The sequence below is a fragment of the Embiotoca jacksoni genome, unplaced genomic scaffold (assembly GCF_022577435.1).
Source record: "Embiotoca jacksoni isolate LCO1_2020_lvr unplaced genomic scaffold, fEmbJac1.0.p SCAF_31, whole genome shotgun sequence".
NCBI classification, from domain to species: domain Eukaryota; kingdom Metazoa; phylum Chordata; class Actinopteri; family Embiotocidae; genus Embiotoca; species Embiotoca jacksoni.
This window is the reverse complement of record NW_027185383.1, coordinates 4700986-4713486: the sequence shown is the minus strand read 5'-3', so window position 1 is coordinate 4713486 and position 12501 is coordinate 4700986. Positions and strand designations below refer to the sequence as shown.

General features: G+C 41.8%; 1 protein-coding gene across 1 annotated transcript; it reads right to left on the bottom strand.

The window, feature by feature from the left end:
* Positions 1 to 55: 55 nt before the first annotated feature.
* Positions 56 to 12499, bottom strand: LOC138207461 (importin-13-like). The gene is made up of 21 exons (XM_069164684.1): positions 11974 to 12499; positions 11231 to 11356; positions 10384 to 11018; positions 10168 to 10308; positions 9937 to 10078; positions 9065 to 9231; positions 7997 to 8117; positions 6538 to 6685; positions 6206 to 6387; positions 6094 to 6120; positions 5832 to 5966; positions 4995 to 5141; positions 4749 to 4829; positions 4482 to 4619; positions 4284 to 4380; positions 4158 to 4210; positions 4001 to 4067; positions 3833 to 3891; positions 1210 to 1299; positions 855 to 1036; positions 56 to 332 (listed from the first exon to the last, which is right to left on the bottom strand). The coding sequence occupies exons 1-21, from the start codon at positions 12040 to 12042 to the stop codon at positions 239 to 241; spliced, it is 2901 nt and encodes a 966-aa protein (XP_069020785.1). The 5' UTR covers positions 12043 to 12499; the 3' UTR covers positions 56 to 238.
* Positions 12500 to 12501: the final 2 nt, after the last annotated feature.

Sequence of the window (12501 nt, the reverse complement as noted above, 5' to 3'; positions counted from 1 at the left end):
AGGATCCTGCTTTAAAACTGACAGAGCTGTTTTAATTAAAAACATGTTGCAGAGACTCTTTTATCATGATAACAGTCCATTTAATTCGTTTTGAGTTGGTTCAGTCCAAGTGTTGTGTTTTCCAGTGTCACCTGCCTAATTGAACAGTCTTATGGCACCAAGTATTGCTGAAACAGATTCAGATTTGGGTGGGTTTTTTTTTTTTCTTCTCAAAGTAAAGAAATACAAGCAGCTCTGACTAGTAATCTGAGTATCCAGACCCCTGCAGACCTCGGCAGAGCAGAGAGAACTCCTTTACAATGTCCTTAACGCAGCGTTTGTTGGTTTGTTCCCTGGGAGACAGACACAAATGACAAGATAACGTTGACTGAGATATATGAAAAAAAAAAAAGCATAATATTGGGAAGACAGCACCTAAATCCTGTCATAGAGTTAGTAATGTTAAAGTGTTTGTCATTTTAAGTAAATCATTTTCTATATAAGCCAGTAGTTTATGATTAGCGTGTTTTTAAAAAAAAATTTCCCTGCAGTTCAGAGTGTTTAACATGTGACCACCTGTTTTTACTGTTAATTATGGACATGCATGCTTTTTATATTGTGTAAATATAAAGTATTTTTTAGTTCTGTTTAGCCTGGCATCAGCTCCTAATAGGAACTTAGTAATTTGGCTGATTGCTGCTCCACCTTGTTCAACAGCTTTCCAAAGCAAAACAGGCAGAAAAAGCAGTCGTTGTGGCCAGAGAGCCAAAATAATGAGCTAAAAGATGTCGAAATGCACAATACCATCCATTGTTAATGTAAAAAGGTTTGTTAAAGCTGTGTAGTGTATACATCATTAACAGTTTTATTCTTACCTTAGAAGCTGCTGACTGAAGGTGAGTTTCTGCTCTGCGGAGACCTGAGCCGAGGGGAACCCCGGCGTCTGCAGTGTCTCTTTCAGCCACTGGGACAGCAGGGCGGGACAGTGTCTGTTGAGATTCAGCAGAACCTCAGAGAAGGGCTCCGTCAGACTGCGAGGAGAGCCGCCTCCAACCGCCTGAGGCAGGAATAAAAAATGTACAATACGCTGCCATTAGAAGAGAGTGTGGTGGAGCCTGTTTTATATTAGACTCCATCTCAGGAATAAAAAGCATGCTCTGAGTTGAATACGTTTCGGTGGGTGCACTCTGATGATGGATATTTTCCTCTGGGATCTAAAGAGCGGTTCACCTGGAGTATAGTCTCTGTCAGGAGCTTTCCGTCCCTCTGCAGCACGTCACTGAGTGAGGGCATGTCTTTACAGCGACTCAGGAACTCTGTCTGCCAGAGACAAAAGATCATTTCTGCCATCAGTGGCGGAAAGTAACTCAGTACATTTTCACAAGTACTGTACTTCAGTACAGTTTTGAGGTACTTGAGTATTTACATTATACTTCCGCTACACTACGTTTTAGAGGGGAAATATTGCATTTTATACTCCACTACATTTATCTGACAGCTTTACTGTTACTTTTCACGTAAGGATTTGACACCGTTAACATCCACACAATGGATAATATAACGAGCTTTTAAAACACAACATATTGTGAAATTAAACCAGTTGTCCCCAACCCGTTTGTCCTCTGATGTCTTACAAAAATTGGAGTAGTTGGGTCACATTACAGATGTCATTGAGTTTTTAACCGCTCCATCCATTCATCCATCGTCTATACCCGCTTTATCCTGAGCAGGGTCACGGGGGGAGCTGGAGCCTATCCCAGCTCACTTTGGGTGGAGGCAGGGTTCATCCTGGACAGGTCTCTAGTCCATCACAGGGCCAACACTTATAAACAGACGGAAACTAAGACCATTCACACCTAAAGGCAATTTGTAGAACCACCAATTAATCTGAGGTGCATGTTTTTGGATGTTGGGAGGAAGCCGGAGTACCCGAAGAGAACCCATGCAGGCACAGGGAGAACCTGCAAACTCTGCACAGAAAGGCCCCGGATTTGAACCCAGAACCTTTTTGCTGTGAGGCCATAATGGTAACCATTGCACCACTGTGCCGCCCCTTAAATGCTCCAACAAACTGAATTTTCCCTATAAACTTTTCACACCATTTCATTTAACCCTCCTGTTATGTTGCACTTCAAATTGACCCGTTTCCAAGTTTGAAAATCTAGAAAAAATATTTTAAAGTACTTTTTTCCGTATCAAACTTCTTCTGCTTGCCTTAATTAGTGTAATCAACGTAAAATAAATTAAAAAAAAAAATCATGTATTTGCAACCCCTCCCTGCAGGTTTATATTACAGAGATGATGTTCGGGTCAATTTGACCCGACAGTTAAAGTGGAGGCTAAAAGGGGTCAAAAGTGTCAAGTTTAGACCATTTCTTTCTTTGAAAATGTGAGACAGTCTTTCTTACTCCCTCCCACCATGTTTCACCCCATTTCTCTCAACCTATTTCATCCCAATCTCGCACATACACTCTCTTTCTAACTACCCCCACCTGTGCAAGAAATACAGATTCTATTTTGACAGGAACCTTTTTTTTTCCCGCAGGAAAACTGCGCCCACACTTAGCAGGGGAGAGGCGAAACATACAAAATGGTTGCTTAGGAGTCCTACCAACTATACACTCTGCAGATACAACTCAGCAGCTTACTGGAGGACAACACGAGCGACAGAAACAAAAGGACGACAGCCCTGGAGGCTCTGGAGCACATCCTTGATCACGACAGTGAAACAGAGGAGGATGTGTCTGAAGATGAAGGCCATCTTCAGGTCAATTCAGATTCTAATGGGACTGATTATGAACCATCAGATGAGGAATGTGATAGACCTGTTCCTCCAAGCGAGACATTCGTGTCAAAAAAATCGTGAAATACAGCGGTCATCCTCACCCAATACACATCAGCCGAGACCGTCTGCCGAAAATATTGTAAAGACAGTGCCAGGCCCAACCAGGACGGCGGTGACTCGTGTCACAGACATCAAGTCAGCTTTTGAGCTGGTCATTCAAAACTCAATACAGAAAGTCATTCTAGAAATGACTGATCTAGAAGGGACACGTGTTTTGGGGGAGAAGTGGAAGGAGCTGGATGAAACTCAACCCTTATGACTCATTTGGCTTGATTTTGAGTGAGCGGGTCAATATGACCCTGAACAGCAGAGGTGTCTCATCTCTATTTATCTACATCACCCCATGAAAAAAAAGAAAATTTCAAAATGCAAATACAATTTAGGAAAAAATACATGTTATGGTAGACTAATGCAATTTATATCTAGGTTTTTCCAGTGTACCTAAAAAAATACATTTAAAAAAAAATAAATTTTTCATGAAAACGAGTGAGTTATCCTAATTGAACTATGATGTATGGAGGGGTAAATAACTCCATTCCACTAAAAACTGATTGAATTGTTAGTAATGGTGTTGGTGATGAGGTACAAACTATATTTATTAGGATTTTTTTGGTTTCTGACAACTTTTGGATGATTAAACATGCACCGGGTCACATTGACCCGGGAACATCATTGCTGTACATAAGAAACAAACATAGCAGGAGGGTTAAAAACAATTTCAATTGATCCAACATCTCATCAAAAAACAGAGATAAGAGAAAAATATAAAAAAAACTGAAAATGGATTTGTGGATCAGAACTTTGTTTTTTCTTCTGTCCTCTCCCAGGAATCATTATTATCATCACTAGTTGTGATGGAGCAGTGTTAAATTGCCGGACTGGTAATTTCACTTAAGTAAACGATGTAAATACTTCTTCCACTACTGTCTGAGATGATGAATGATGAATTGAATTTAGAGAAGAAATTTGGTGTAATATTAATTATTGCACATTTCTGCGTTGACTTACAAAGAACAGACTGGCAGCTTTTACTGTGGGTGTCTCTGGGAACTTGATTGACAGAATCCCTAAAAAAACACAGTATACATTTATTTTTTATAAATCCCAAAGATGTTCAAACTATTATTCCCACATTTGTTATTTCTGTATACAGTATAAATATGTACTGTTACTTACCACAGTAAAACAGCGCTTTAATATCTAACTGGTCAGACTGGTACAAGTCCGGCTTCCTTTTAAGGATCTAACAGTGGAGGGAACACAGGTACCGTAGTTATAGACAATGATGTCTGATCCAGATGTGCATGAAGATGGGCAGGTGTGCTCAACCAACCTGAGCATGAAGGTGCATAAACGACTCTGCAATATCAGGATGATCCCTCGGACCTGCCACATAAATACAGGATGAGACGAGTCACCGTTTAAAACAAGCAGACATTTCTCCGCAGACGTTTATTACCTTGTTGAAATATAGTGAGCGTGGTGGAAGTCAAGACTTCAGTGAGGCTTCTGATGTTTGAGAGGTGATGTTCCTCTGCAGCAAATATGTGAACCATCTTTAAGAAAAACAAAACAGAGATGGACATGTGATCTCGGTAGCACGAGACAGTCTTCATTAGAGTCGGAGGGAAAATGTGTTTTTATTGTGGAGGTGTACCTGACATGCCAGATCCAGAGCCGAGGCTTGTGGGAAGGCGCTGTAGATCTGGCCCAGCATCTCACTAAGCTGAGCCACCATGGGCCCGAAATCATGTAGGAGGGTTCGAACTGATTTATCAAAAACCCCACACACTGCCTGGAGGGGAGGGGAGAGAGAAAAGAGAGCCGTGAGCAAGTGTGAGTCATTAAACACGCATACATAGATAGATCATGTATGCACAGATACACACATACATATTTATGGAGGCAGTGAAAACCCTCCTACCTCTACCACCTCTGAGTCATGGAGCCACTTGCTGAGAAGGGTCTGGATCAGAGTGAACACTTGTTGTAGCACTACCACAATCTGAATTTAAACACACACAAAAAAAATACAGAATTTATTTTGATATAGACAGGATAGTAAAACCAAGATCATATGAAGTTTAGGTTGATCTCAGCAAAATTATACATTTTAAACTCATATAATAGTGGTTTATGAAGGTGTGTTGTCGTTTTTCTCTGCGCTTACAGGGTTTTGTGTGCTTGGAGAGGGTGTGAGTGCAGGACCGGGTCCTTCCTCTAAGCTGTCTGGCTGTCTGTTGATGTCCAGAGTGGTGAAGAGACTGGACAGCATGCCCAGGATGTGGATGATGTTCTGTTTATTTGTGGGATTAGGCTATAGGGAAAAGATGAAGAGAATAAATAGTAGACACGTTTTGATAAATGCCAGAGCGATTTTACTGTTGTTACTGTGAAATTTGTGTCAGATGATGCAAAAAGAGCAAACCGTGAGTGTCTGAGTCATTTCAGATACAGACCGTGAACTCCTGATGGTCACTCTGAATAATAGTGTCATTGAAATGCTCTTTGTACTCTTTACAAAAGAGCACCGCAGTCTGATGAACTGAAGATTTTTTTGGGGATAAGAGAATATTTTTTAAAGGATGTAGTACTCCTACTGTAGGAGTACTACTACTGACTATTATTATTGTTATTAGTGGTTTACATTATGTAACAAATAAATATTTCTGTGCCTGTGAGCACACTTTCATAACAGTTTTGTTCATTTACTGTTATAGATTTTTCTATCTGCGTTTCATTATAACTGGTTTGAAGTGGAGAGGACTCAGTGTCACACATTTTCATGCAGGATTTAAGGAACATTTGAATTAAAACATGATGACAATTGTGGAGGTTGTTAGACTATTGACAGCCAACAACACCCACGCTTTCCTGGTGATGCAGAATTGCTTTGTTTTTCAGTCTGAAAACTCTTACTAAATTACATCGAACATCCAAATAATAATAATGCACTTGATACAGCCTGCTTTATTTGTACCCATATTTGTAGTTATTATTTATTTACCTCCTGCTGGGCCAGTGTATCCAGCTGCTGGACGTGAGGGGTGATGAGCAGGTGCAGTCGGCCTAAAATCTCCTCCAATGGCAGGGCGGACAGCAGGAAACCCAACGCCTGCATGAGCCACATGCACTGGCTGCTCTGCACACACACACAAACACATTGACACACACATAGATACACAATACACATCATAAGTGTTGCCCTAAGAGAGAAGGATGTGTACAAAATAATATGAAAGTGTTAATGTTGACGCCTGTTTACTCACCTTATGGATTTCTTTTACCAGTACATCCTACAGAAAAAAAAACAACCACAAAAACATCAGTCACACCACATGTGACCGACGTCCTGCGACTGTGTGAGGTTATGTGTCTGACCTGTGACACTGTTAGGATGTCCTGAGCGTAGGGGCCGAGGTCGTGCCGGCACTCCCTGCAGATCCTCTTCAGCGTAGAGACGCTGGACACAGACAGCTCCGGCTTCACCAGGCCCTGAAGCACCATGGGTAATATACCACCCAGCATCACCGGGTGGTCGGCCAGCCACTCAGCCAGTGACCCTAAATCAAGGGAGATGAAGGAATTTGGGATTTTACAATAAAATTCACATGACAGAGCAGATATATGAATTATAAATGAGCACAAATCAATTGTTAGATACATTTAAATCGACAATAAACCAGTATAGAATAGAAAACAGGTGTCTGTACCTATAGTGTACATGACGGTGTCGGCCAGCATGATGTTGCTGATGTTGATTCTGGGGATCAGACCGATGAGACCAGGAATAACATCCGAGTAGTTCACATCTATGGTCTCTGCTATGGACTGAAAGCCGAACAACAAAGCTTCAGTGTCCTTAAGGTGGAGAGAAACAAAATGTGATGTTACATGGAGAGAGGTGGCAGCAGCTACACAACCAGGAAGAAGGAATGAAATGATTGCAGATGACAGTGACAACTGATACATGTTTGTGCTGAATCCTGTCACTCACTAATACAAGCTACTTTGCATGTCACATCTGTGCTCAGATAAGACTAAATAGGATGAAGCATATTACAGTAACAATAAAATGACAAACCACACAGGGGAAATAAAATTAATTGTCTAGAAAAGCTAAATGAAATCATTCAGAAGCATCAACTGTATATAAAAGACATAAGAAGATATTGTTTTTGATGGTTTATGTTTGGTCAAATTTATGTGGGTGCAACATATTTCTCAAAATAATCAGTGAAATGACATGTTTTAGTACGTGAACCATTTGTAGACGTTGGACTGGATATATGTATATTACAACATATATGATTACAACTTCTACTAAAACCAACAATAAAGCATTGCTGAGTTATCCGAGCAACTTTACAAACTGTAGTTTTATGGATTTGTTCACAAAATACAAGTTTTTAATGAATGTGACTAAAGGGAAAACATGCAGAAGTATTTTACATTGACTTTGGTCATGTTGCAGTACATCATGTGATTTTATTTTTATTTGGACAGAATGTTTCGTTGTCTGTGCAAACTCTCTTCACCGTTGAGGCTCTTTTCGCTACAATTATAGTTCCTCCTTTCCTCTTTCCTCACAAAGGCTATTTCCCCTCATCTGGCCTTGTGTTTACAGTGAGAAGGACTAAGGGAGGGAAACGTAGATTTAGTTAAGGTAACTGAGATGTGCCCTTGCATTTCAGAAACAGGAAAATGCTCCAACCTCTGTCTCTTCAGTCTAATGTTATCTTTTAACTTCCTGTCTACACTGGAAGCATGTGTTGCAGAGTATGTTGACGTCTACTGCCTGTGATTGCCTTGTGTCCATATTTTAACAGATATCTGACCAGGTAGAAAAATATAATGTGCATAGTGACAGTTTGACAGAGATGACAGAAATTGAGACACTTTCTTTTCCAGACGTCGACTGCTATTTAGTTGCAATTAGCTGCAGTAATTAGTTCAGTTCTCCTGCGCAGCACTCAGATCAGCTGGTTGGTTTATTATTATAGTTGTGCTGACGGGACAGAATGTATTTGTGTTTTTAACGTGGCTCTAACAATATGATATCACAGCAGAAGTTGTCACCGCATGACATCCCTGGATGTTATTCACTGCTGTACAGGTATGATCATCTACTTTCACACTCAGTGCCTCAGTGGGAGTTGTTAATTACATTACCTGCCATACTGCTGACTGCTGAGGGTCCATCAGCTGTCTGCCCAGCCTGTCGTAGAGATTACTGAGCAGCTCGGCTCCCAACATTTCATACACGTACATGAGAGTGTCAGAGATGTCTACCCTGCAGAGCAAATAGCCGAGACAACAGAGTTGTAAATATGACAAACGTCATTCTGCTAAACATCCTATTCTCGCATTATTATGGTGTGAATTTGAACATACTAACGCTACCTTAAATGATTGCTGTGCTCAGTACAGCCCCACTGCCAGGCTTTTTGTCATGTCTGTTACTACATTTTAATCAAACTGAAATACAACCCAAAAAAGTTTGGGCGCGATGTAAAATGTAACTAAAAACAGATTGTGATGATTTGTAAGTCATGTAAAACCAAAAATAAAGTGAAAATAGAATAAAAGCAACATATGACATGTTGAAACTGAGAAATGTTATTGTTTTATGAAAACTTTTATGCTCATTTTGAATTTGATGGAAGCAACACGCTTCGAAAAACTTAAAAGAAATAATCGTAATCAAAGAAACATAGTAATAAGGTTAACTTGCAACAGGTCAGTAAGGGGAAGGGGTTCAAGATGACATATGACAAAGGAGACAACTTTAGAGCAGCTAAAATCCTATATCAGGCAAGAATGGGACAACATTTCACTTTTAAAACCCCAGCAACTGGTCTCCTCAGTTCCCAAACATTTACAGTGTTGTTAAAAGAAGAAGTCATGCAGTAAACATGCCCCTGTCCCATCTCTTTCTAAATGTGACCATGCCATTAAATTCAAAATGAGCACATCTTTTTCAAAAAGCAATACGATCTCTCAGTTTCAACATTTGATATGTTGTCTTTGGCCTATTTTCAATTTAATATGGGTTTACATAGTTTGCAAATAGCGTTCGGTTTTTATGTACATTTTACACAGCATTTCGCCTTTTTTGGGAACAGGTTTGTATTTTAAGTTCCTACTTTGGAAAGAAAATGAAGTGTTCTAACTCCAAAGGCTTTGACTGAAATTCAGCTTTAAAGCTTCTTAAAAACTTCCATCAGTTTCTTGTCTTGCCTGTAAATTCGAAACTGCTCTTTGTCATCAGACGACCAGGAGTCATATTCCTCCTGGGAGGGATAGTGGGATTTATGGAGCAGCACGTCCACCAGTTGGAAGTAAACCGGCCTGTAGACCTGCAGGTACACTGCCTGTCTGTCTTCCTCAAATGACAAAATGTCATCCTGAAATTTTTAGAAAAAATAACAAAATAAAGCTTCTGTGTAAATTCAATGAGGAAGATCTGCTCCCTCGTGTTTAATCTTCGTTCCTCTGTCGGTCAACATGTGCTCATCCTCCTGCTACGTTTTCTTTCATTTTACCACGTTGTCAAATCACTCATTCATAATCTTGTTACCAATTCATTTTCACAATGCACAATTTCTCCCTGCATTCTTGAGCCAATCAATTTCGTGTCCCTATTCTTTAAATGTCATCATAATTCTGTCATTTTGTCTCTCACACCTCCTGATGCAACCCTCCTCTTCCCCGTCACGGCCTCATCCATCTGGTTTCCCTGGGAGCCTCAGCTGAAGTTTACATCTGTCATCTCTGCTCTCCCTTCACCCTAACCGCTCAAACAGATGACTGGCCACTTCCGAGCCTGGTTCTGTCTGAGGTTTTCCCTGTTAAATGGTAGTTTTTACAATTCTCTGAATTGCTGCATTCCTGTATTAAGTGCCCTGAGATGTCTTAGTTTGGGATTTAGCACAACATACAAATTTTAAATCCACATAATCCACCCTACCACCAAAACCTAATGTATACATCCTTTGTTAAACCATACTGGAGTGATTTCTTACTAAAGGAGAAACAAACATTTTATGTGGAAAAAGATAAACTTAATGGAAACATAAAACCTCTATTTATCTTTACTTGAGTGTCCATACCTGCAGAGTGTACCAGAAGGTGAGTGTGAGGGAGCTTGTGGTCTCACTGACAGGGTAGTGTCCAGGGATGCCGGTACAGAACAGAATCATATTAACCAAAGCCAGATATTCCTGCCAGTGGTCCACCTGTTCCAACAAAACCCTGTCAGACACAAACAAATTAAGCAATAAAAGACTAATAATGAGGCCTGGTTAGAAGGAGGGGCTGTGTGTGTGTCCATCTGTGTGTACCTGGAGTGTGTTTCCCCCATAGCAACGGCAATGCGACAGATTCCATGTGAGGTTTCCATGTCCCCGTCCTGGGCTGCCGTCTTCAGCTGGTCATGAAGACCAAGCACCAGAGGCATCAGGTTCACCAGAGCATTAACGTAACTGCACACAAATGTTATGAGTCACACACACACAGTATAAACTTAACGTCACCTCATAACGTTGTGTGTTTCTCACCTCTGGCAGTCAGGCTGTGAGATAGCGTTAACTATCGTCTCCACAGCGGTGTCGAACAGCTCTGCGTTGGACAGCGCAGTGAAACAGTCCTGGACCAGCTCCTGGCTTTCCCCCAGCGGCACATCCAGCCCCACCCAGCTGGACAGACAGCGCAGCACTTTCTCCTTCACCTGATTCGAAGAGTCCTGGCTCTGCAGGAGCTGTCGCAGCATGGGACACACCACTGCCCACTCCCCGGCCAGAGCCTCCCTCAGCTGGCCACGGTGCGCTTGAGCCAGTCGGCTGCTCTGGAACTCCTCTGGAAGGACGGTGAGAAGCTCCAGCAGGGCGAGACAGTGTGCGTGGGGGTTCTGAGAGGCCTTTGCACCATCTTCAGGGTCGGGTTTCTGCGGCTGGAACGCCCTCACCATGTCTGCCACAGGCTGGGACCAGGCCTGGGGAATTAGGTTAAGAGCCATAGAGGCGAGGGCGACACACAGACGAGTCAGCACCATTCTGGGCCCCGAGGAGAAGTGTAGGATGTGGGAGAGGAGTTGCGTCCGGAGGCTCTCGTGCTGGTCTGTAGGGAGGTCGCTCCAGTGACGGGATATCTTAGTGTGGAGGGTGCTGGCACCAAAAAACTGAACCTCTGGGATCTGTAGAAAGACACACTCACACTGTGACCATATTCTATCAGATGAGGAAGCGGCTTTGAACTCAGCACATTAAATATCCATGTTTTTCAGTTCTGATCTGCATTCTGTGGGGAAACTCTGACATTCATGCTGCCTAGTGTTCCTTAGAGAAATAGTGGAAAATATAATATGTCTAGCTGGAGTGGTTGTAGAGCAGAACCATGACTACAGACCTTGTCAGGGCTGAGCAGGGCCCAGCAGAACTGCCATGCCTGTGCAGAGGCCTGGGCCTGGGTCAGCCACTTCTGGGCTACGTTCTTACGCTCCATGTCTGGATCAAAGTACAACTGGTAGAGAGCCTGGGGGAGGAAGGACATGCCAGTGCAGAGGGAAAGTAAGCAATGCGGTAATTGCTGTTGGAAACACTGGTACATATTGATGAGAAGACTGTGATAGAACAGAAATCATCCATGTTTCCTATTTAGTTTGAATGAGGAGGTTTGTATAGTACTACTCGCGCATAGAAATCACTTTAAATAAATAACCGTGCATACAAGATGACCAATTGTTAGAATAGAGTAAAAAAAAATGTGTTGTCATAGCAACTAATCCAAAGCACATGGTGTTAGTTATTATTAGGACAGCATATGCTTATTGCTGGTATCATGTTACAAATGGTCCAGTTTGTCTAATCTCCCTGTGTTAAACCACAATTATTAAACCACAATAATCAAACTACAATTATTAAAGTAAAAAAGTTTATTGATGATAACTGCAGTTATTTTACAATTATTATAACAAATAATAAATATTAGATTAATACAGGATGATGCAGCAACAATTATTTTTCAGAAAACTGTATGTACTCAGATTATCTTGCGTGTTTTTAATCATATTAATGCGGTTACATACCTGCAGGACTAATTCAATAAACAGTCATCTATTGAATTGGCTGATAATTGATGAAGTAACTTACCGACTCCACATTCTCCACCGTTAACTCCAACTCCACCGGGCGGTCTCCCGGGTTGACTGGAGGCTCCATCTGCCGCAAACGTACAGGTTCCTCTCCTGTTGCTGCTGGCTATCCTTTAGAAATGAAAAACCTGATCTGTAAAAATAAATAATTTAAAAAAGGGCGTTCACCGTCCTCCAGCTTGTGTCAAATCACGGTGACAGAAGGACGCAGCGGGTCACTCAGCTGCCCATACAGCCCACATGTGAGCTGTGCGCTCAGGCGTGACGACACACTGACCTCTGCGGGGACTGAAAAGTTGTTGGCTCTCAGCAAACACTATCACACATTCAACTGGGACTTGTCAGTGTCTATAAATCAGTTTTCACGCCAAGTCTGCAATAGTAAATAAGGCAGTAAAAGTTGCCCACAGCTTGTACGTGTTCGGTGCGACTCTCAACAGGCGCTCCTGACGCAGACAACTGCGCCTCTGACGCACTGACATCTGATTGGAGCAGCGGCGCCACAGCACAGCAAAGCGATGCATTT

Bases quoted from the DNA above. Each gene is read 5' to 3' on its own strand.
- LOC138207461 (XM_069164684.1), bottom strand. From the start codon at position 12,042: ATGGAGCCTCCAGTCAACCCGGGAGACCGCCCGGTGGAGTTGGAGTTA. The intron at 4,620-4,748 runs GTAGGAGGGTTT...CCTCCCCTCCAG, and splicing joins ATGACTCAGAGGTGGTAGAG to GCAGTGTGTGGGGTTTTTGA. The intron at 4,381-4,481 runs GTACACCTCCAC...TTTTTCTTAAAG, and splicing joins CTCTGGATCTGGCATGTCAG to ATGGTTCACATATTTGCTGC.